The following is a 26,032-nucleotide window of genomic DNA, read 5'->3' as shown; positions in this document are numbered from 1 at the left end:
TCTTCAGCTTTCTTTGGATAAAAATTTTTTTTCTATATATAACTCATGTCAATTCTTTCTTACCGTCTCTCTCAATAATCCCAACACTGAAAGGTGAACTATATTGGCATAGCAACACATTTCGTTTTGCATACTTCTAGTGTTTCTCTGTCTCTGTGTGTTCCATTATTTTGCTGTATTATTGTCAGTATATATGTATGAATTTAGAAGTTGAGAATTAAGATTGCAACTTTTTTCATTATTAAGTGTAAATTGATTCCTTAGATTTTATTTTTGCTCTTTAACAGTTTTCTCTTTTTAGAAAATTAACATTCTTTTCTTGAATGGCTAGATAAAAAAGTCCTTGAAAAATAACAGTCCTTGAAATGGTTGTGGAAAAAACCTCTCTTCTTGATATTTCCTTGTCTTCCCTACTCCCAACCCCAGATGGACTATGTAGATGTTAGAGATGAGGATTTGCAAGGCTCTGAGGTAGGGCTGCTCTTGGACAACTTTGCAACTCCATCTGTGCTCCACTTCTTGCAATTCTATGATTGTCTGGCGACTGTGCCTCCTGAGAGGGTAGTACTGTGTAGTAGGGGCATGTACTGTGGAGCCAAACTGTGTGTGTTTAAAGCTGGTTCCGGTACTTATTTGGTGTGTAGATGAGGGTAAAGTTACTTGTTCCCCTATGTCTGTTTTACTTCGAAAATAGGGAGGTCTCATAGGATTATTGTAAAGAATAAAACAAGTAAAATATGCATAAAGTACTTAGAAAAGTGACTGTGTATAGAAATAGTTATTTATGAGCCATCTGTTACTGTTATTAGTTACAACTGAGCCACCAGTGGCCTTATTTCTTCCTTAGCCATTGATGAACCCTGGTAGGTGCTCTTTTCTCATCCTGAGACCTAGGGCTGTATCACCTTCTATTTGCTTTATTATGAAGTGGACTTCATCATCAGAAGTCTAGGAATACTAGTCCTTTTGAAAACTAGTTAAGTACTGTTGCCATTTGAACAGTTGATGAGTAGTCTTCTGAATGTCAGCATAAAAATATGGTTTTAATAGCAACATTTACCACTCCTGTCATCTGTTTCAATTCATGCTCTGTAATTAATGACTTATTCTCTGTGTACTTAGATGTAATCTTTACATGTCCTCTTTGGCCTTTCTTGGGTCCTCTCTTACTTTGTACAGACTTGGGTGCTCTGAGATGGGCTTTGGGAGATCTTGGGCAGGTAAGTTTCCTTCTCTGGGTCTTGGTCTTCTTATCTGTAGTTTGGTCAGGCTGATCTCTTGCTTGAGTACTTCTGTTTTAGGCACACCCCTGTTGTACTAACGTTCTCATTGTTTCTTACAGACCTCTCCATTGTTCTGAATGTTTCCTTCTCCTGGGCAAGAATTTGTCTTCATTTTTATCCCCCAAGGAAGAATATCTGGGTTGTTTTCCTTATAAGTTGCTTTAAAAATCTCTTTTTTAAGAGATTCCTTTTTATACCTATCATGTGCATTTATGATTCATCCTTCCTGGGTTGTTGTTGTTTGTTCTATGTGTTGGTAGCACCCTTGGCAGTCATAGAATTGCTTTCAGAGGTGCTTTGAAAAGCTAACATTATAGTCTTCTTGTTGGAACTTGTCCCAGATCAGAGTCTATTTTTAATAAAGTTGGCTGCATTGTTTTTCAAAGGTTACCACTTTTTTTTCCGCTGGTAGAAATAAGAACTTTGTTTCTTATACTTCCAGACTATGTGATTTAGTTGTTTGTTCACCATCTAGTCATATAACATTTCAGTTCCTCCCATTTTTCCTTTTGTGCCACTATGCTGGGTGCTAGCAATAGGAGTGCAGGCTTTGGGGTTTGCAACACACTTGATAATTTGTGCAGTGCTGATAGCATTTCCAGTTTTGTTTCACTCACTCTGCTGCCCTTTGGAGTAGGCAGACTGAATATCAGCAACTCAACCTCAGCCAGGAAACTGACTCCTCAGAGAGGTGGAGTGACTAAGATCAAAGGCAAATATATACTGGCAAGAAAAAAAGGGCAAATACAACTCCGATGTGTGTGCTGTGGACCTTAGGTGACTATACTGTAGGGCATTAATTTACTAAATTTTTAATACAAAAATAATACATGCTGACAATAAAAAGTTCAAAGAATTGAGAAGATAAGAAGGAAAGTTCTTTCATAACCTTCTTATCTCCCAGCCCCACTTTCAGACATCAATGACCATTGCTAATAATTTCTCACAAGTTAACTGGGCACAGTGGTGTGGCTTTAGTTCCAGCTACTTGAGAGGCTGAGGGTCACCTAAGCCCAGGAGTTCTAGGCCAGCCTGAACATCATGGTGAAGACCCCATGTCAACAAAAATACCCCCTACAAAAGCCCCTAATAATAATTTCTCAAGTGTTCTTTTAGGAATTTCCATTAAAGCATAAATATTGAACATAGTGGCCTGATGTGCTTTGTTCAATGACTGGCATTACCAAGATTATTCTAAACACACTACGCCATATTTTTACTTAGTACTGTATCTTGGACAAATTTTCATAGTAGTATGTTTATCTGAAAAATACCCAGATGGGATTCCATCATATGCATTTCCATAATTATTTAACAAGTTTGAGTTACTTCTAATTTCTTCTGTTAATAAGTCTTGCTGTAAGAATCTTGGAAATACTGACTGCTGGTTGTTCCCTCAGTACCCTATTTTTTTCACTTCTAGTTTAAGAGAAATTTTACCTGGGTATAGGTGCTCAGTAAAGGCCACCTTTTTGAGACTCCCCGGCAGCTTGGTAATGGCCACATGACTAGATTAGTTTCTAGCCAGCAGGGCTATATGCAAAAGTAAAGCATGGAGTATCTGGGAGCATCCTTGAAAAGGGAGTAAGGTCCCTCCCTATTTTTCCCACTTCTTCCTCGCAGAGATTATTTAATGGTAGGAGCTAGAGTAGCCATTTTTATTCCAAAGTTAGAAGTGGACTCTTTGAGGACAACAGAGCAACAAGGCTAGAGGAGCCTGGGTCCCCAGCACTGCAAGACCACCACATCAGGCATATGCTGAATCCTCTTAACATTTATATGAAAGAGGCACATTTCTATCTTGTTTAAGCCACTCATATTATTTGGTCCTTTTGTTACAGTCTCTGTGTCTCATCCTGCCTGTATGAATATATATGTAAATAAAAGTAGAATTGCAGGGTTGAAGGACTTGGACATTTAAAATGTTGATCTATACTGCTTAATTAATCTTTAATCATTTCACCATTATCATCTCATAAGACATGACTTATCATGTGTGTCATTTAATCATGCCAGCATTTACATTTAACATATTTTACTCCCAGACTGTTAAGGATGCAAAGATTCATGTTACCAAAGAAAAACACTAGCATGTGAGGCAAGAATTTGGTTCTAAATGTCAATATCAGAGACATTCTGTATCCATAGAAACCATTTCCTGGAGTGTGTCTGCAAAAAGGAATGGGGAAGGTGGTGGAGGTTACCGCTCACGTCTCATTGAATAGTATGGAGGGAAAATACACACACGTCCAAATTATGCACACTGTAGCTACTCAGGTAACTAGCCAGCCATATCTGTACATTCATCCAACCATTTATCCAGCCTGTAGTTATTGTGGTCCTATTATGTACTTGTCACTGAGAATTTTAATATTGGAAGGTCAGGTATTTTTATAGTTTAGGGAAATTGTTGTGAAACTATGGCACATGTCTTATTTTTCTTTTAAGGCAAAAGATGTTTATGAGCTTTTTTTTAAAAAGTAAAATCTCAGTATTTATTGCAATGTTGGCATTTTGTGATAAGTGGGTTTTGGATTGTAGTTTGGGCACTCATCTCTAAAAGGTTTGCCTTTTACCACTTTAGAGGATAGAACAGATATTAATAGTTAGAATATATAGAGGAAACATGCAGGATGCTGAATGGGGAGTTGAGGTTGAGGTTTCCTATGATTGCTGTAAAAATTACCATAAATATATAGCTTAAAAAGACATAACTTGATTATCTTACAGTACTGGAGGTCAGAAATTGTGAAATCAAGGTGTGGCTAAATTTCACACCTTTCTGAGGCTCTAAGGAGAGTTGTGCTTCCTTGCCTTTTCCTATTCCTGTAGGCTGCTTGCATTCCTTGGCTCATGACCTCATCTGCCACCTTCAAGGCCTGATTGTACATCTTTAATCTCTGATCTGTTTCCACTATCACATCTCCTCACTGACTCTGACTGTCCTGCTTCCTTCCCTCCTGCAAGCATGCTTGTGATCATATTGGTCTCACCCAGAAGAAGTCAGTATAATTGTTCTATATCAGAATCCTTAATTTAATCCCTCTGTAAAGTCCTTTTGGTCATGTGAGGTTGGGAATAGGATGTGGACATCTCTGAAAGGGGCATTATTCTGTGTTCACAAGGACTGCTTTGACAGAGAAGTGGTCTGTGAGGAATTCCCCAAGGAGCTGGTCTTTAAACCAGGTTTGTAGGACGGTAGTGTAGAGACCAGGGAAGGACATTCAGGTGATGAGTAAGGAACTGGAGGTAACTGGTGACAGAACAATAACCACTGGGCTAGGTAAAGTGTGCAGGAGAATTAAGTGGCAAGGTGAACTTGGCAAGAGCAGTGAGAAATCACTGGCAAATTCAAAGCAGATTTATGTTTAAAAGAGCACTTTGCCACAAGGGGGGATATAGAGGTAAAGAGGGGATAAGGAGGTAAAGAAAATGGACATTGGAGGCTGTGGAGGAGCTGGTGGTAATTCAGATGACAGATGCTTGCAGCCTGGCCTAGCGGGTGGCAGACATAGCTGACAGAGTAAAAGAGAAGTGCAGAAAGCAGAGAGATTTAAGGAGGGTGAATCAATAGGGCACAGTAATACTTGAGGGTAGAGGGCAACAGGGTATGTCGGGTGTGACCCCAAGGTTTCTGGCCTGAGTCAAGAGGAGGATGGTGTTGTCATTTAGTTTACTAAGTGGGAAACAACAGAGGAAGGCGAGATCACTTTGGGGAGATGGATATTGAGGACTATGGGCAAGCAAGTGAGGGTGCCTACATTCACTCAGTGTGCAGCCCAGAAGTGACACGCGGATAAAGTTGGGAATGGTTGGTATGTGGCTGCTGATTGAAACCATGTGAGTAGTTACTGCCTGGACCGTGAAAAGAAAAGCATGAGTTGGGGCAGAAGGGCCTCAGACCATCCCTGGAAAAAGCCAGCCATTTAAGAATGTGCCACTGGAGTCTGCGATGTTTGGAGCTTATCAGGGATGAAGTGGGAATAGTATCCAAATCTTTTGAGGAGAGATCTGGAAGTGAGGAAGTAGAGACAAGTCTTACAGAAGATTTTATAGGGGGAAACCTCAAACATACTGCATCAATTTTCTGTGCCACTGCTACTATCTTAGAGTTCTGGATGTCAAAAGCCCAAAATGTTTCTCAACTGGGGCAAAGCCAAGCTATAGTTCAGGCCATTTTTCATTCTCCAGACTCTAATGGAGACACTGTGTCCTCCTTTTCAGTTTCTAGAGGTGGCCTTCATTCCTTCACCATTGTCGCGAGCCAGCGACGCAGAGCACTGTCTTAGGTGCTCAAACCTGAAAGAGCATCTGGCGGAGATGGGGCAGGGAGAGAAAGAAGGACGCCAAGACAGGAGTCTGATCAAGGCAACATTTATTGCAGGCAAGCATCAGACTTTTAAAGCAAAAAACCACAAACTAACAGGAGGGGACATGATAATACCATAACAATCTTATCTGTCCTAAAACAATCATTAGGAAACTTCTACAGAGTCAGGACGTCATAAAACACCAGATGACTCAAAAAACTCGAAGGTGGTTAAGTTTGAGAAACTTCAGAGCAGCACAAAATGTCTAGCAAGATAAGAAGAAATAGGCATAAACATAAACTATCATGGGTAATAGTGACCTTGGCAATTATAAAGGCTGGGTAACAAAGATAAGGAACTACAGTCTTAGGAAACAGAAACTTAGTCACTAAAACAGAAACTTAACTCTAAAATGGTTCCACTTAGCTTAGGATGGCAGCATTCCTGCCAGTTCGCAGACCAGCGCCCAATACACCATGACCCTTCCTCCATCTTCAGAGCTTGCAGAGGCAAGTCGAGTCCTCATACTGCATCACTCTGATCTGATTGTTCTGCTCTGCCTGCCTGCCACTGTGAAGGACAGTTGTGATGACCCTGGGCCCACCCACATAGTCCAGGACAGCCTCCCTATTTTAAGGTCAGCTGACAAGTGAATGAGTACCATCTGAATTTCCCTTTGGAAGATAATGTATTCACCAGTTCTAGGGATTAGAACAAGGGTGTTTGGGGGAATATTATCTGCCTATGTACATACAATCATGTGATGCCTAATAATGCTTTTGGTCAGTGGTGGGCCTTGTGTGTGACAGTGGTTCCCTACGATTGTAGTGGAGCTGAGAACATAGATTTGGTGATGCTGGTGGAAACAGACCTGCCAGTTATATGAAAGTATAGCCCATCTAATTATTTATAGTACCAAATACCTGGTGATGGTAATACATAAGTTACTAGTTTCTATATTCCATTATAGTTTTTATTTTAGGGTATATTTCTTCTACTTATATAAACGGTTTACTGTTAAACACTATGCTGTTGCTCTGGGAACAGCCTTGTACAGCTCATGTTTACTGTATGTGTCTCTTTTTTTTTTTTTTTTTTTTTTTTTTTTGGAGACAGGGTCTCTCTATGTAGTTCAGGCTGGCCTTGAACTCATTATGTAGTCCGGGCAGGCCTCAAACTCTTGGCTGTCCTCCTGTCTCCATCTCCCAAGTGCTGGGATTACTGCATGTGTCTTAATTGCATCGTTTGATAATCTGAGATTGTTCATTGTGGCCCTAAGAGCTATAGGATGTTCAGTATACCATTTAACCTAGGTGTGCTGTACAGCATGCTCCATGATAGTCACACAATAACTCACCTAATGACATGTTTCTCAGAATGTGTTCCTATGGTTAAATGATGCATGACTGTGTGTAAAAGTATAAACAGAAGAGTATAGTGAGCTCCTCCCCCACTGCTCAGCTTCAACAACAAAATTTTATCTCCCTCTCTTGTCCCACCTTACAAACCTTAGCAGTCACCTGATTTATCCAGTGAATATTTCAGCGGAGATAGCTATTTTAGAAAGTTAAGCTCCAAAGAAGTGAGAATGAGGTCGTAATGGGGAAGTGTATGGAGGAGTGTGTGTTTCTAATGTGGAGATGCTGGTAGAAGTTTAAATTCTGATGAGATGGATCTGATAGGAAAAGAGATCCTTGGGCAAGAGAGACATCTCATCATTAACAAGAGAGAAGCATGTAGGTTTGTGAGTAGCAAGTTAAAGGAATCAGTCTGCTGGTTAAAAAGCCCTTTTTTTTTTTTTTTTTTTTTTTTTTTTCTTTTCTTCAAGGGGAAAGGTAGAGCAAGAGGAATAGAGGGGATGCTGAAGTTCTGAGGCACTTTGGGGAAAGTTGGAAATGGTCATTATGGAGTGGTGTGTGAAACCATTAGAGTGGTGTTAAACTGTGGGATCTTGTTGAGGGCCACTGGAATTGGATGAATTCCAGAGAATCTAGTCAGTGGTGGTTTGAATTTTTTCTTTCTACTGTGCACATTTGGTTGTGGTTATATGTTCAAAAGAGGTAGATAATTTAGTTCATCCTTTAAAAACACTTTTTTGGCCTGATGTTATGGCTAAAGGAAAGGGTAAGGGGGAGACCTAGAAATCATCCTCTACAGAGTAAAGTTCCCATGAGGTGTGTGACTAGGATGGGATGTGGGTAAGGCTGTGCTTGGGTGGATGGTGGGTAGGTGAACTTGAGAATTTCAAGCGGCAGTGTGATCGAGGATATATCTTTGAGAGAGGTGCCTCGTGGAGTAGAATAAAAGAATCTTGGGACACAGGACATCAAGTCACTGAGAGAGCAGGTTGTGAGATGGCTCATCCACATGGATGCTGAAACCATTTAGGATTTTGGCAGGAGTGGAATGGAAGCTGAGCCAAGGTGAGAAGAAAGGACGGATCCTGTGTAATGGTGGGAGCCATGGGCCTCAGAAAGGGGATATATTGATGAGAAGGTGAAGCAGCATCACAAATCAGGCTCAGCCAGCTTCTCTTCTGACCTTTCCAGACTGTCATATGTGTTGTGCAAGAGAATGTGCACGCTTGACCTTAAGTGTGGCGAGAGCAAGTATTGACCTTAGGGAAAAGCCAGGTTTCACAAAGGACATAGTTCACTCACTTTGGCCTTGCCTTGGGCCATGCTGTGAGATGCTGCTCCCAGTATCCTGCTGAAGTTGAAGTGGGTGCTGCCCCTAAGTCTGTTCTCAGGGTGGCTGTGCACCTTTCTTCTCCAGGCTCCCTCTCTGCAAAGGGGAAAGTAATAAGATAGGGACAGAAGAGCACACTCAATCTAAGACTTTCCAGCTAGCAAAAATCATGGATCCACTTGAATGTGTTGCTTTTTTTTCATAAGGAGAGATTTAATAAGATCTATGTCCATGTGCTGTATTTTATATTTAACATTTTTCCTGGGCTCTGAGCCATACATTCTAATTTTGCTTGAAAAATGGCTATGGCCATTTTAAATTCCCATCATTTATGATTTATTATTGAGATGTGACTTTATTGAAAATTTATAGTATTTTTGCCTGTACTATAAACCCTGCCATAATTTGTTGTGTTATTTCAAAAATTCAGCCTTGTAAATGGAGTTACAGTATTGTGAAGGCAATGACCTCCTGTCCCCACCTGCCCCAACATACTGAAACTCTTCAGAAGACAGGCAGAGGAATTTGAACTAGTGGGATGGTATAAGAGATCTAGAAAACAAGTTGTCTTGGTCACTTTCTCATCCCTGAGATCCAATACCCTATACTTGTAACTACAGGAAGAGAGGTGGTGTGTTTTAGCTCACAGTTTATAGAGGTTTCAGTTCATGGTTGACTGAAGCATCAAGGCAGAAGGGCCTGGGCAGAGGAAAGCTGCTCACCTCTTGGTGAGTCAGGAAGGAGATAGACCATTGTAGATCACGCCCCCAGTGACTCTCCTCTTCTGACCAGACCCCATCTCCCAACAGCGGGTCAGCGGTAGCGTCCCCATAATCCAGTCACCTTCCAAACATGTGAGGCTTTGACCATTTTAGATTTGAAGCATAACACAAGTGGAAACAAAAGATGTTATGATAAAAAGATTTATTATCATTTCTGTTGTTGTTCTATTTGCTTAGATTTGGGTTATTTTGCATGTGCTGTTTGCTTGATGACAAGTGACTATTTTGACTTGTAGTCACCCTACTGTTTGGCCATTTCTTCCTATGAGAGAGAGATTATGAGTCAAGAATTATGAGTCAAGAATAAGTAGTAGCAGCAGATTATTTCTTAGGAAAGATGTCTCTTTTACTTTATATCTGTCCCAAATGTTTTGAGTTTCTTTGAGCTACAACTCTTCTATGATCGGCTGAGCATGTGTGATAGCAGAGCCACAGTAGCAGTGGTTCTGACCCTACCCTCTCTCACACTCCTGTTAGCCTACTGTACTCACAAGTTCTGCATGCACATATCAGTCAACCACAGGTAAAAACTACTAAGAAAATTGAGTCTGTACTGAACATGTACAGACCTCTTGCTATTCTCTAAACAGTGTGGTTTAACAACTGCACGGCATTTACGTTGTATTTAGTGATTTGAAGTATACAGCAGCATGTATGTAGGTGCTATGATTTGGATCTTAAGTGTCCCCCAAAGGCTCATGTGCTAAGGCTCAGTCCTTAGCTCACGGTGCTAGAGGTGGGGTCTGGTGGAAGGAAATGGGTCACAGGGAGCGTGTTCTTACAAGGAATATTAGGACCCTTCTCCTCTCTCTCTGCTTCCTGCCTGCTGTGAGGAGATGAGTGGTTTCCTTCACCACCCATCCCAGCCATGATGATTTGTTTTGCCTTAGGTCCCAAACAATGGGGCCGAGGGACCATGGATAGAAACCACAAGCCAAAATAAATCTTCACTCTTTCATTTATGAACTATTTATCTCAGGTATTTTGTACTAGTATATATGGAAAGTTGACTAACAAGGTAGGGTACATGCAAACACCACACATTTTATAAGAGGGACTTGAAAATCTCCAGAGGGATCCTGAAATCAGTTCCCCTGTGGATAATGAGGTTTGACTATCACCTACCTTATTATACTGAATTTCAGTACTCTTCCTAATCCCAGAAGATTTATTCAGGCCTAGGGTAATAATGAAAATCCATCACTGGTTACTGGTCCTTGGCGGGGCTCAGTCAACAGTTTAGTGGTTAAGATTGTTCTGAATAGCATTTGATTAAAATTGTGGGTTCTTAGTCTGATTCCTGTGTTCAGCTCTTAGCTCTATCCCTTACTGACTGTGAACTAGGACAGATTTTTCAACCCTGGTAAGACTTAAGTTCCTTGTCTGTAAATGAGAATCATAATAGTACTTATTTCATAGTATAGTTGTGATGATAAACAGCTCCATCCCTAGCACATACAGCAAGAGTATCCAGTAGCTGTTAAAATTATCATGTTGGACTGCCTTGTGGCTGGCTTACTAGTTTGATGCATCTGAGAGCTTTGTCCATTACTCATCATATTCCTTTTGAACAGTAGGGCCTTCCTTTCTCGATAGGTTTCCTAAAGGCTTCGCTATCCCCTGCACCATCTGTAAGTCTCTCCTCCACACATACTTCTCCTGTCTCCATCCCTGTTTCCTGTTCTGTTTTTCTCTGTTGTACTTATTACCTCCTAATATACTGTTCAGTATTTGCTTCGTCTTCCAGGCTGTCTTCATATATAAAATGGGAACTTCACAGAAGCAGGCATCCATGTCTTTTTTGTTCCCTGTTCTCTTATCAATGCCTGGACCTAGAGCCTAGAGTCTGGCTCATTGGGTACTCAATAAATCCTTACTAGAATGAACAAATTGACTTTGAAAAAGATAATAAATTGCTCTGTGCCTTGTTTTCTGAAGCTGCTCATCTATGGTGCTGATGTTTTATTCAGAAGTTCTTGGCGATAGTTTGCTCATTTGCCTCTCTCAAGCCTCCTTTCCTAATGGAAGGTAATTGAACCCATATAAACAGGTTGAGGAGTGGAGTAAGTTGGATGAGAGGAAAATGAGGGTGAGATTATTAACTAATCCTCTGATTTACTTGTCATGCTTTTCCTTTCAGCATAAATATCCCCAAACACCTTGTCAACCAGAGTAGATGTTTGTCTCAGTAGTGAACAGCTTACATGTGCTTTTACTTTCTTGTCAATTTTACATGTAGTAGAACTTCTGTTATTTATCTCTTTTAGGGCACCAATGCCTCTGCTCTGGAAAAAGACATTGGTCCAGAGCAGTTTCCGATCAATGAACACTACTTTGGATTGGTCAATGTAAGTATTTAAAATGCACTATTTTTATCAAATATTTTAGAGTATTTGATGTGACTCCACTGCCTTTTTCATCATTATCAATTTTTAAACTGCTCATATGCTTTAATTAGAAGAAGAAAATGTTGGAGACAGAGCATTTTAATCTATTTTTGAAAGGATTAGTTGTCCCAGAAGAAAATAATTTAATTGCTACATTATTGGTTCAAATTTACATCTTTGCCTCTCCATGCTTTGAGGGTTTTCTTTTGCGTACATAACTTTCATAGTAATTTTATTAGCTTTTTTAGCCAAATTGCTTTTGTGTGTCCTCCTTCTGTTATCTGGGTGAACTTTTCAGTCAGTCTCTTGTCTCAGTGAGCATTAGTACTAACAGAGTTTTAAAAGTGTTACCACAGCATCATCAGCATAACTTGGTAGGGTACCTACCTGAAATAGGGGAGGCTGTGGGAGAAAAGCTGGGACCAATTTATCTCAGAATTATATAGCCTCATTTTACTTGTGCTCAGCAAAGTCCCCTTGTATCTGGCTAGGCTTTTAGGTCCTTCTTCCTTGGTAGTTGATGATAACCAGCTAGTAAAGCAGTATTAGGCACCCTTCATGAGCTTTCTTTCTTACCTGATGCTTTCTGTCTTATTTATAAATAAGCTATCAAGTGTTACTTACAAACAAATGGCTTCCTGGAACAATTGCTCTGCACATAGTCAGTCAGTGTCCTGGCATGATAAGTAGCAGGAGAAGCTAGAAATCCTCTGTAGGTAATTGCAGCCTGGGAGATAATAGAAAGAGCATCCGCTGCAGTGCCATATAGACCTGCATGAATTCTGCTTATGGTGTAATACTAGCTGTATGTTCTGGGGCAAGTTACCTTCCCTCTCTGAGCTTTCAGTTTGCCATCTGTAAAATGGGATTATGATGGTTTCTACCCTCAAGGGCAGTGATGGTGAACCTTCTAAAGCTTCGGTGATAACAGCTGGCTGCGGCATGTGTGCCTTCGGTTTGCTGTCATTGCTCCACCGTAATAGTGAAAAATGGACGGAAGCTCTTTGTAAGACGCCAGTGTGAAGCTGAGGCATGTTGTGGACACTTGGTACATGTTAGTTCCTTTCCTTTCCTAGGAATTGTTCACTGGGTCAGGGTCAGGGCCAAGCACTACTGAAAGTTATCTAGGTAGAAGTGAGACACTGAGTATAGAAGAGAGAAGAATGGTAGGAGAAAGGCTAAATAAAGTACTGGAATAAGGAGATTACATTGGCAAAATACTGAGTTCTACTTTTAATGCCATGGAGCACAGGCCTCTGCTTAGCTCTCTTAAGACAGTTATTCAAGTCATGGGAGTTCTGCCCTGGCCAAGGAAAATACAGATGCAGACTGTGGAGAAAAACAGTTAAGACCATTTTTTAGTTTGTGAAAGAATTGTGAGATATACATTTATTAAGAGTTTAATTTATGATCCTTACAGTGACAGTTTATGAAAGTTCCAGCTTCTCTGGAAAAAGGTTTGTCTCCTCTTACATAATTGTATCAGATTATAATATATAAAAATAGGAAAATTTCTGGCTCAGCATGTGTAGACATGGCTTGTTAAGTGTGGAAAAGCATCTATCTTACTCTTGGGTAGCCACACAAGCCAGTACCCAGTTCTGAGCATGTGTCCATGTTCTATTTTAATTGTCCTGAGCACTTGGTAGTCTGTGCTGTGGATCTTGTTATTTCCTTAGGATGTGTTCTTGTTTGTTAAACTGTGTAGGAACAATTCTAAAGTGATGGTTTCAGCTATGTTCTCCCACAGAGTTGGTTTTAACAGTCGCTTGGACCCTAGTGGGATGATGACTTTCCCTTCTGTAATCATAATCTTAAAGTCCATGATTTTGAGAGATGTAAAATATTATTGTGTGGACTCTAATCTGATTGTAGGAGCCAGGAACTTGGGACATACTGGATTGGGACAATTGCTACCTTGGAAGAAATGGGGGGGGTAATTTAGAAGGTAAGAGGTGGGAAGCTGGGAGGGTGGCTTGAGGACATCTTTACCTTGTTTCTGTGGAGTAGGAGACATCTGGTCTGCCAATAGGCAGGGACACTAGAATGTTGAAAGAGAAAAACAGAAGCCCCCATTTGGTTAAAGTTGATTCAGCTGTGCAAGTGGCTCCTCTTTCCTCAGTTTCTTTCTGATTTGGAGTTTTAGTTTGTCTCATAGAAGTTTTGATGTGCTGCAATTTCAGATCTTTTCTTTAGTCAGCTAACTACTGGGTCTTCAAATTATGTAGATTTTTTTTTGCTCTCTCTTTTCTTTTTCTAAGCACCAGGTGTCATTAGATGCTTTATCTAGACAGAATGCTTATTGTCATTTTATAGAGACTTGTGTGGGTTAGAGAATTGTGTACAGTAGGCTTCCTTTACCTGTGGGGGATACGTTTCAGGATCCCCAGTAGACTCTTAAAACCATGGATAGTAATGAAATATATAAATATATATATTTATATATATTTTTGTTTGTTTTTTCCTATACATACACATATATGATAAAGTTTAATTTATGTTAGGCACAATAAGAGATTAACAAAAATAACATATGTTATAAAGTAGATCAATTTAAACAATTTATTGTAATACAATGATCAGTATCACTACAAGGCCATTATTAAGTAAAATAAGAGTTCCTTGAACATAAGCCCCGAGACACTGACTGTGGTGGTCCAATAACGGAGATGGCTACTGAGTGACTAGTGGAGCAGTAGCATATATAGTGTAGATCTGTTGGATGATGGTATGATGCACATCCCAGGCAGGATGGTGTGAGATTTCATCACACTACTCAGAGTGGGACACAGTCAAAAACTTAGGAATTGTTTGTTTCTATAATTTTTCATTGAACATTTTCAGGCTGTGGTTGACTACAGATAACTAAAAGCGTGGCAATTGAAACCACAGATAAGGAGGGAGCACTCTGTGCCTTTATCCATGTGCCTGTTAGTTAGGTAGTCACTGGTGTTTAGAGTAGGTAATCAGTTTTGTGATGTGGTGAGCTGGGTAGATTTGCGGAGCCTGGCCTTCTCCCTCTCCCCTCCTCTTCCAGGGCCTTGATCTGAGCCATACCTCTTGTCCTTTGGCAGTTTGGGAACACGTGCTACTGCAACTCCGTGCTTCAGGCGTTGTACTTCTGCCGGCCATTCCGTGAGAATGTGTTGGCATACAAGGCCCAGCAAAAAAAGAAAGAAAACTTGCTGACATGCCTCGCAGACCTTTTCCATAGCATTGCCACGCAGAAGAAGAAGGTTGGCGTCATCCCACCAAAGAAGTTCATTTCAAGGCTGAGAAAAGAGAATGGTGAGTAGTGGTGAGTCATGGTTTTAAGGCTCTAAAATAAGGAAAACTGACATTTTTGTGTATCCTCAAAATGAAGAGCTTATTTATTTTATTTTTTTTGGTACCGGGGATTGAACTCTGGTCCTTGCGCTTGCAAGGCAGGCCAACGAACCACTGAGCTAAATCCCCAGCCCCTGAAAAGCTTAGATTTTATAAAGAAGGAAAATAAGTGTAGTCAGCTACTCAGGTGTCATAAAGAAAACAACTTGTTTTTCTCTATCCATTATACATTAAGTAAAAGTGGATTAGAACTATGCTTTAAAATTCAGATGTAGCACCTCATTTTAGAATGATTTTTTTTTTTAACTCTATTCTGGGTAGGATCATTGTAAGGAATAAAATTGCCCAAGGCAGCCTTCTCAGTGGGACATTCATCAGATTAGATAGGCTGATCTAATAATTGAATGAAATTGTACTTTCTTCTGAACTTGTCATGAGTGATTAGAGTAAGTGCACATTACCTAATCAGATCCTCTACTGTTGTAAAAATAATACCTCTGATTTTATTTGCCAAGATGATTGAAGGTTATCAAATTGATAATCTTTATATGATAAAAATATCCTGCTGTCAACTGATTTTTTTTTTTTTTTTGGTGGGTGGGGGGACTGGTGGTAGAAACAAGTTGTATATTCCAGAAGTTTTGGGCTGGGATTTTTTTTTGACTAGAAATATTTGAAGTGGCAATTTGTGTTTTACCCACATTCCACCTTACTTCAACAGACTTGTATGGTTAATCAGATGTTTGTTTTGTAGTCTTGTTTAGTTTGATTGCTATCTTTTTAAAATTGCTGTAGTTTATACATACTAGAATAAAAGTAATTCGAGTAGAGAAGAAGGTGGAGCACTCCCAGTCTAGTTGTGAATATGATTAATAACAGGGTTTCACAGCTGCACTCATCCCCACTGTCCTGGTGGCAGGGAGCAGCAATAGGTTTCTGGCATCGTTCGTAATTGGTGTCAGGACGCTACCCGATAGACACATGCTCCTACATATTCCTCATCTCCCTTACGTGTTTCAGTAAAGATACTTTCAGCTTGGCCTGGGGCTCAGTATGATTTCTGGGGAAGACTCCAGTTGCTCTGGATAAATTATGCAGTGATTAATTGGTCATCAATAATAACAAATATTAAATATTGATATTTTGTCAAGAATCTTTTCAGATTTCTTTTGTACAAATAAAAATTTGAGTCAATTTTTATATACATGACAATAGGGAGATAGAGGAAGTTGATGGGTATAGGAAATGGAAGGCTTTTGAAACTTACCATGGAAACTGCATAGTAGAGGTGAATTTATTTACATTCCATATTTGTCCACCCTTTCATTATAAAAAACTGAAGCACGGCCTATAAAACTAAGCATTTCTGGTTGCTTCTTAAGAATCAGAGATTGAAATAATGACCTTCTCCTTTCCAGATCTCTTTGATAACTACATGCAGCAGGATGCTCACGAGTTTTTAAATTATTTGCTAAACACTATTGCGGACATCCTGCAGGAAGAGAAGAAACAGGAAAAGCAAAATGGAAAATTAAAAAATGGCAACATGAATGAACCTGCAGAGAATAATAAACCAGAACTCACCTGGGTCCATGAGATTTTTCAGGGAACGCTCACCAATGAAACCCGATGCTTGAACTGTGAAACTGTGAGTGTTAGAGGACTTGCGTGTAATTTGCTTAACATATTTGGACAGGTTGTGTTATGTGTGAGTGCAGTGTGGTATTATAACACTTAGCAGTGGCTTTCAGTATATGTGTACAATCCTCTTTCGTGAATCTTGTTCAGGCATATGAAATCAAGTGCAGATTTTTGCAAGCATGTCTTCTAAGGTATGTCAGTTCACTGAAACAGAGTGATGAGAGATCTCCTGAAATGCTGGATTGCTTTGAGCTATGGGCCAGTTTTAGGATTTACAAATTGAACTCGTGAACTAGATCTTCCACATCTTAATTTAAAAAAAATTTGGTCATAAAATCAGGTGTGTTTTGGAACAGAACACTGCTGTGATTTAAAGGGAATCAACTCTGGTACAGTGAGCTGGAGTTCAGAAGAGGATCAACTCCTGCTTCTCCAAGTGAGCTGGAGACACAGCGAGTCACTCAAAGCGCTGCTTCAGTGGTTTAGTGCACGATAGGCACCTAACGTTAGTTGAATTTGAAAGCATGTACTACAGAGCACAACTCAGGATGTCATATTTGCTTGTTATATTTGATTTAAGCTTTGTGCAGTGTTATTTTTGCTGGGTCAGAGCCCTACTCTGGATCTAGGCCCCCTGAGTTTGTATGATGGCTTTGAAATTCAGTAGCTGTGGGAGCCTGTGCAAATTATGCCTTTCCTCTTCTTCACTGTCATCTATAAAATAGGGGTGATGAGAGTGCCTGTCTCATAGGTTCCTGGGAGGATTAAATGAGTCAGCTTTTGTAAAACACTGAGAACTGTGCTTACCACATAGGAAATATGCGATAAATGTCAGCTGTTGTTATTTGTTACAACTACTAACAATATAGAAAGACTATGTATGGGTTTATCAGGAGTCTCAGAGTTTCTTGTTATATGAAAAATTCTATATGATCATGCATTTTTCTGGTGAGAGACAGTAGCTCCCAACAGATTCTGATAAGGGCCGGTGTCTTTGTCCGGGTGGCTTAAATGACAGAAGTTTATTTCTTACAGTTCTGGAGGCTGGAAGTCTGAGACCAGGGTGCCAGCATGGTTGAATTCTATTGAGGGGTCCTTTCCTGGCTTCTCACTGGGTCCTCACGTGGTAGAGAGAGAAAGTGTTCTTTCTCATGCTTCTTCTTACAAAGGCACTAATCCCATCACAGGGCACCACTTTGAGAACCCACAGACCCCGATTCCAGTAACACTACATTATGGATTAGGGTTTCAACTTAAATGTGGGAGGGTACAAAAATGCAATCTTTTGCAAGTTGTAACTCAGAAATGGGTAAGAGATGTGGATTTACACATCATTATCTATGTTAGGTGGGAGGCTTTTTATTTTTGGCAGTCTTTATAATGTCCTTTCCGACAGCATTTGAATCTGTGTCCTGATTTGTTTCTAGTAGAAACAATTAGAAAACATAGCTAAGCAAAAAGAGATTAAAAATTACAAGTAATCTTGCCATTTGGAGATGATAAATTTGCAATGTTTTCTAAAACCTGTGGTCACATTAGATCAGAGGTAACCATTTGAATGTTTCAAAATGTAACTCGCCAGAGCATTTTTTATACATACTTGTTTTTCTAGAGATCTTTTCTCCTGCCTTTTTCTCTTCTCTTTCTCTTTCTTTTTATACTTTGTTTCAGTAAAATTCAAATGAATACAAAAATAGAGTAGTGTGATAAATCCCACATGTGTCATGATTCCTATCCTTTAGTCCAGCTTAATCTCCTTTTGTATGCCTCTCTTGTTTTTTTGCAAATTCCACAAAATACTTGATTTGTAATTTCTTCATTATTTGTATATATCTCTAAAATGTCAGATGTCTTTTTAAAAGCATGAAACCATTAACACATCTAGAAATGATTCCTTTGCATCGTTATTTACTCAGTGTTCAAGTTTCTCTGATAGTGTCATATGTTTTTAGCAGTTGGCTAATTTACCTCTTGATCCAAATATGGTCCATACATTGCACTTGGTCAATATGTGTCCTAATCTGTAGTTTATCCTCACCCTTTTTTTCCTTTGCTATTAAACTGTTGAAAGAATCAGATTTTTGTCATTACAGAGTTTTGCACATTGTTGAAATATCCTTGTTAGTTAATGTGTGCAGCAAAATGCCTATCTGCATCAGAAGATGTGTATAAGAAGGATTGCAGCAAGAGTTTAGAGAATACATATACTCAACACCCAGATTGGGAAATGGAATCTTATTAATATTCCTGAAATCTACTGAGTGCTTCTTTGGGATTTAATTTTTTCCTCATTCTCATCCTTTTCCCCAGAGTTAATCATTGTTCATTCATGTTTATCATCGTGTGATATACTGTTGTAGGAATATACCACAATTTATTTTCCATTCTTCTGTGATGTGCCTAGTATTTTTAGCTTTGTGGATGTTGCTGCTACCAAACTTTTTGTAAGTCTGCTAATACACATGGGCAGTCTTTCTGAAGTGTCCCCATGTGCAGAATTGCTGGGTCATAGAGCAAGAACATTCTGAGATTTACTAGGAATACCAAATTATTTCTAGAGGGCTGTAAGTTATATCATTGGATTTTCTGATGTTGACCTTGTCTTGTATTTTTGTAATAAATCAAGCTTGGTCTTTTATGTATATTGGGCTTTGAGATCTGAAATTTTGTTTAGGGTTTTTGTAACTGTATTAGGTTGATTGGAATGTTACCTTTCTCATAGTGTATTGGTTTGCTTTTGGAATCACTATCCTTATAAAATAAGCTCTTTTATTTGGAATAATTTTTTAAAATAAATTTTATTTTATCCCATTCCCCTCTCCCCTTACGCTACCTCCCTTCACTATGTACAAAACCTTTGTTTTTATTTTTTCCCATCTATTTTCACTTTTGTTCCCTTGTCCCTTCCTTTCTTTCTCCCTCCCACCTCCCTTGTTTTCTCCTTCCTTCCCATTTGGACATTTTCTTCCCATTTCCTAATATCTGTTATACATTTTCGTCTTTATTTACTCTTTTGATTTCTCACACCAGAGAGACAATGAGCTATTTAAACACATGTGTCCAATTTATTTCACTTAAAAGTATGGTTTCAAGGTGCATCAATTTAGCTAAGAATGTCTCAAACTTTTCCTTCTTTATGGCAGAGTAGTATTCCACTGTATAAAAAATCTTCTTTATCCATTTGTTGGATGATAGGCATTTGGGCTGTTTCCAGGATTTAGCTACTAGAAGCTATGCCACTATAAACATGTGTGTGCATATGTCGCTGTGGTCTGATGCTTTTAAATTTTTTGGGAAGATACCAAAAGAGGAATAGCTGGGTCAAATGGAACCTCTAGGTTTAGTTTTTTGAGAAGTCTTCACACAGATTTCCACAGTGGTTGAACCAGTCTACACTTCTACCAGCAGTGAAGAAGGGTTCCTTATTTCCCACATCCCCTCCAGCATTTATTATTGGTTGATTTCTTGATAGCAGCCATTCTTTCTGGAGTGAGATGCAATCTCAGCATTGTTTTAATTTGCATTTCATGAATGACTAGTGATGCTGAACTTTTTTTCATATATTTATTTGCCATTTCTAATTCTTTAAGAAATGTCTTTTCAGATACCCATTTTTGGATTGGGTCTTTAAATTTGGGGGATCTTATATTTTTGAGTTCTTTATATATTCTAGATAGTAGTCCTTTGTCTGATGAATAGCTGGTAAAATTTTTTTCCCATGTTGTGGGTTGTCTCTTCACTCTGTTGGTTTCTCTTGCTGTGCAAAAGCTTTTTAATAAGATGAGGTCCCAGTTGTTGATTTTTTGTAGTATTTCCTGGGCAGTCTGGGTTTTGTTCATGAAGTCTTTACCTACCTATGTCCTCAAGCATTCCACCTATTGTCTCTTCAGTAGATTTAGTGTTTCCGTTTTAACATTTAGATCTCTGATCTATTTAAATTTTAGGTTAGTGTGTGGTGAAAAATATGGATCTAGTTTCAATCTTTGGAATATGGAAAGCCACTTTTTCCAGCACTATTTATTAAAGAGGCTTTCTTTCTTCCAGCGAAGGTGTTTGGCTCCTTTGTCAAGGATGAGGTGGCTGAGTATGTCTGCAGTTGTTTCTGCATCTTCTTTTTTTTTGGTACCGGGGATTGAACTCGGGTCCTTGCGCTTGCAAGGTAGGCCACCGAACCACTGAGCTAAATCCCCGGCCCCTGTATCTTCTAATCTGTTTCATTGATCCTCAGGTCTGTTCTTTTGTTTGTTTGTTTGTTTTTTTATCACAGTAGCTTTGCAGTATAAAGTCAGGGATTGTGACACCCCCTGCCTTGCCTTTGCTAGCCTGGGTTTCTTCTGGTTCCAAATGAATTTTAGGATTGTTTTTTCCCAATTGTGTGGTATGTTGGAATTTTGATTGGGATTGCATTAAATCTGTATAATAATTTTGGAAGTATGGCCGTATTGGTTCTTCATATGCAAGAACAAGGGAAGGGATATCATTCCATTTTCTGATATCCTCATCAATCTCCTCTTTCAGAGTACTGTAGTTTCCAATGTGGAGGTCTTTTACTTCCATTGTTAGATTGATTCCTAGTTATTTCATTTTTTGGATGCTACTGTGAAAGGGATTGTTTCACTAATTTCCCTCTCCATGAGTGTTATTTGAGTACAGGAAGGGCATTGATTTTTAAGTGTTGATTTTGTATCCAGCTATGCCACTGAATTTGATTGTCAAATCTAGAAGTCTTTTGGTGAAGTTTTTGTTTTTGTTTTTGGTACTGGAGATCGAACTCGGGAACTTATGCTTGCAAGGCAGGCAGAACCACTGAGCTAAATCCTCAGCCCTTGGTGGAGTTTTTGGAGTCTTCTGTGTAGAGTATCATGTCATCTGCAATAATGATAATTTAACTTCTTCCTTTCTTATCCTTATTCCTTTTATTTCTTTCTCTTCTCTAAGTGTCCTGGCTAGTGTTTTCAGAACTGTGTTGAACAAGAGTGGTGACAGTGGACATCCCTGTTTTGTTCCTGATTTTAGAGTGAAAGCTTTCAGTTTTCGTACATTTAGTGTGATGTTGGCTGTTGGTTTGTCATAGATGGCCTTTATCAGATTGAGACAGAGACCATCTATACCAATTTTCTGTAGTTTTTTTTTTTTTTTATCTTGAATGGGTATTGGACCTTGTCAAATGTTTTTTCTGCATCTATCAAGAGGATCATATAGTTTTTGTCCTTGGCTCTGTTAATATAGTGTATTACATTTATTGATTTACATATGTTGACCTATACCTGTATAATTGGGATAAATCCAACTTGGTCATGATATATAACCTTCTTCATGATTTGTTGCATTGTTTGCCATTATCTTATTGAGGAGTTTTGCATCTATATTCATTGGGGAGATTGGCCTGTAATTCTTCTTTTTGGTTGAATCCTTCTCAGGTTTTGTTATCAGGATAATGCTTGCTTCCAGGAATGAAGTGGAGTATGAGTGGGAGTATTGCTTCCCTTTCAGTTAAAAAATTTGAGAAGTGGCAGCATTAGGTCTTCTCTAAATTTCTTATAGAATTGAGCAGTGAATCCATCAGGGCAAGGGCTTTTCTTTGATGGTAGGTCTTAAATTACATATTCAATTTAATTGATTTATTTAGAATTTCTATATCTTAATTGAATTTTGAATTATATATATAATTCATATATATCTGGGAATCTATCCATTTTTTCTGTGTTTTCCATCTTACTAGGTTTATTTGAGCTCATTCTGTTTTCTTGATACAGGTATTTACCACTATAAATGTCCCTCTTAGGACTGTTTTTATTGTGTATCATAAGCTCTGATATGTTGTATTATCATTATTATTTTATTTTATAAACCGACTTATTTCTTCTTTAATTTCATCTGTGTACTGAAATTCCCCCATTACAACTGTATTAGTGCTTATGATTTTTCATATCCCTTAATATTTGTTTTATATAGTTGGTTGTGCTGCCATTTGATGCATATATATTTATGATTGTTATTTCTTCCTTTTGTATTGTTCCCTTTACCAAGATATAGTGACTTTCTTTGTCTCTCTTAATCATGCTTGGCTTGATTTGTCTGCAAATACAATAGCCACCCCTGCTTTCTTCTGGGTTCCTGTCACATGGAATATTGTTTTCCATCCTTTGACTGTCAGTCTATGAATTTTTCAAATAAATACGTTTTTTATATGTAGCATATTGTTGGATCTTGCTTCTTGATCCATTCTGCCAGTCTGTTTCTTTTGATTGGTGAATTAAGACCATTAATGGTTATAACTTGATATGTATTGTCTTATCTCTGTAATGTTATTTTCCTGTTGTTGGCTTCCTTTCCTTTTCTGTTTAATTTCTTGCCTTGCCTGGTAGATTCATTCTGCTGAAGTTCATGGAGTTATGATCCTTGTTGTCTCTTCCTAGAATATCCTTCAGAACACTTTGGAGTGCTGATTTCATGGTCATTAATTTCTTCAGGTGTTCTTTGTCATGGAACTATCTTATTTCTCCATCAATTTTGAAAGATAGTTCTGAAGGGTACATCAGTCTGGGTTGGAGGCTGTTCTCCTTTAGGGCTTGAAATACTTTATTCCAAACTCTCCTTGATTTGAGAGTTTGTATTGAAAAGTCTTCTGTGATTCTTCTAATGAGCTTTCCTTTATAGGTGATTTGTTTGTTTTCTCTAACAGCTTTTAATATTCTGTCCTTGTGTTGAATTCTGGAATCTTGACTATCATATGCCTTGGGGAAGCTTTTTTTGTTTGTTTTGTTTTGTTTTTTGATCATGGCTAATTGGAGTCCCATATGCTTCACTTTTCTCTGTGTCAAATCATTTTCCCTGTTTGGGAAGTTTTCTGCTATTACTTCTGAGAACAGGTTTTTGTTGTTGTTGTTGTTGTTTGTCATTTGTGCTATCTCCTAGGTTTTCTTTGACTCCAGTCAATCGTATGTTACTCTTTTTTTGCATCATCTAGTAGCTGCTGGATTGATTTCTCTTGGTCACTTGCTATTTTTAAAAAATCTCTCTTTTCATTGATCACCGGCGACAGTCCTGTCTTATATCTGTTATTCTTTCCTCACATTAGCTCATTCTGATGCATATACTTTCAGTGGAGTTTTTAATCTAGGTATCTGTTTGAATCTGTTTCATGGATTTCATATGTTTCCTATGCTGGGTGTTCATGGTTTTCATCATGTTCCTGAGCACCTTTATTTATTTATTTATCTGTATCTGCACTGGAGTCACTAAGAACGTCTTTCATCCTGGTCACCACCTCTGTAGTCATCTGAGAAATTATTTCTGCTCTAATTTTTTCTAGAGCCTCTTTCATCTATTTTGTTACTTCTGCTGTCACCACTTCAGCAATTCCAGGGGGGTGGCTTTCAGATTGTTCCATTTCATTGCCCCCAGGGTTTACCTTTGGTGATCTGAAAGTCTGGGGTTGTATCTTATTTAAGTGTCTTCTCATTTTTTTTTAAGTTTGATTCCTGGGTTGATGATTGTAATTTGCTCATGGCAAGTAGCTTTATTGCCAGTATTCAGAACCCTTAGGAAATGACTGCTTCTCAGCAGTGTCTTCCAGGTGTATCTGGATGAGAACTTTCTGCCTATTTGACCCAGCTGCTTCTTTGGCACTGGCATGTAGGTGGTTTTTTATTTGTTTGTTTGTTTTAAGACCCTCAGGCAATCTCAATCTTAGTATATGAGGAGAAACAACTGATGAGCCGAATTATGTCACCTTGGCTAAAGTAGTACAACCAACAATAAAAATAGCATCAAAATACATTTTAGAAAATGACAAACTGTGGTAACGATTAATTTGCTACCTTTAACCATATGAATTAGATTTGTGGTTATATAATGAAATCTAGAACAAATCCAAAAATTGTATGCAATAAATAAGCCCTTGATGTGGCAATTTTACCCTTAGGGAAGAAGATTTAAAAGGGGCTAGGGCGTTAAAAAATAGAAATAGAAACAGAGGAAGAGATCAGAAGCAAGACCGAAGGGCAAACTTTAGGAAGCTGGTGAAGTAGACAGGTGCAAAAGAGAAAAGGGAAAAATAAAAACAAGAACAGAACAGAACAACAAAAAACTAGAAACCATGTTCAAGCAAGCAAGAAAAAACAAGAACCAGAAAAGGAAAAAAAAATTTTAACAAAAAGGAAAACAATACAAAAAACCCTCCAAAAATGTTAGGTTCAAGGTGTGTCTCTGCTTTCACTGGTAAGCAACGCAGGCAGAGTCCAGAGCCAAATTGATTAATCCTAATAAGCCAGTCACAGCTTGAGCTTCACAGTGGAGTAGTGGATAATCCCACAACCTACCCCTTTAGCTTCTCTCAAGTTCAGGCTAGTTTCTGGCTATGAGGCTGGACCCTGATTCCTTAAGCCTACAAACAGTCTGTGTGTCTCTTGCTGGCTTGAACTCTGCTCCCTGTTCTCCCACTCACTTGAACTCAGCACCTGCACGAGCCATCCAGAGCCACTAGATGGCGTTGGCCCACAGCTGCTCTCAGTTCTGGGCTCAGTTGACCCATATCCAAGGTGGCTACTGGCCAATCAATCACTCTCCTGGGTGATGCCTGAACCTGAATAACTCACCAGGGGCTGCAGTCTGCTGCATCCAGTGCTCTGTTCCACTGCTGTGGTTCTTCGTAGAACTGGGGTCCCCAGTAGTCATGTCTGCAGGTTTTTTCTGCCATTCCCACACCACGAGTCCAGGCTCTGGGAGAGAACACTGCTTGCTACCTCCCTCCATCTTATTAAAGTCTCTCTCCTCTTTATCTACCTATGAACTTCAGTTCTCACCTCAGATCTTTCCTGTTTCCCAGGGACCAACTTCCCTCAGTCTTCTCTTCCTCACACACTGTATTCCAGCATCAGAACACCAAATCTCAGAGAAGTGCTTTCTCTGCTGCTCACCACTCTGCGATCTTCCCAGAAGTCCACCTGGAAGAATTTATATGCATTTTGGTCTCTGATTTTGGAATGTTTGTTAGAACTCATTACATATCATGGCATTTCTAAAATCTGTTGTTCATTTTGGCTTGGTTTTGATATTTATGTGAATGTCCATTTACTCCTTTGTGTCTTGGTTTCTGTAGTTCAGTATCTCTCATGAGATTCCTCTGTTGTTGAATGGTGCTGTAGTTCATTCATTATCATTGCCATATAGTGTTATATTGCATGAGTAAACCATGGTTTACAAATCTACTGTTCATGATATTTGGTTGTTTCCAGTTTGAGGCAATTGTTAGCAATCCTGCTATGAACATCTTAGTACATAAAATGTAGTATACATAATGCAAGTTTCTCAAAGAGGTATCATGGAAGTAGATTTGTTAGGTTATATAATATGCTTATCACTACTATCATTAGAAAGTGTGAGATTCCCAAGGTAGTGATATTAGTTACATACTCAGCATATGAGCACTCCTGTTTCCACACATCTTAGTTCCTAGTAGTCTCAGATGTCACTTTTGTTATCCAGTGGCTATATAGCTATTCTTTTACTCAGTAAATATAGTTTCTTTGTCCCGTCCCCCGCAACATCTGTTAGGCAAGAGTAGGAGGCACTGAAGATATAGTGAGAGTTTTACCTTTCCAATTTTTCTG

The 26,032-nt window shown here is 38.9% G+C and overlaps 1 protein-coding gene across 1 annotated transcript in view; it reads left to right on the top strand.

The window, feature by feature from the left end:
- Nucleotides 1-26,032, top strand: part of Usp46 (ubiquitin specific peptidase 46) — a 64,277-nt gene that overhangs the window by 11,210 nt on the left and 27,035 nt on the right. Inside the window, exons 2-4 of the mRNA XM_010640249.2 lie at nucleotides 11,331-11,411; nucleotides 14,525-14,738; nucleotides 16,196-16,425. Of these exons, the coding sequence (XP_010638551.1) occupies nucleotides 11,331-11,411; nucleotides 14,525-14,738; nucleotides 16,196-16,425 (525 nt within the window). The remainder of the gene's footprint in view (nucleotides 1-11,330; nucleotides 11,412-14,524; nucleotides 14,739-16,195; nucleotides 16,426-26,032) is intronic.

Source organism: Fukomys damarensis, unplaced genomic scaffold, assembly GCF_012274545.1.
Source record: "Fukomys damarensis isolate Sample0158 unplaced genomic scaffold, DMR_v1.0_HiC HiC_scaffold_35, whole genome shotgun sequence".
Classification (NCBI taxonomy): domain Eukaryota; kingdom Metazoa; phylum Chordata; class Mammalia; order Rodentia; family Bathyergidae; genus Fukomys; species Fukomys damarensis.
The sequence above is the reverse complement of the archived record's forward strand: the minus strand, read 5'-3'. Positions and strand labels throughout refer to the sequence as shown.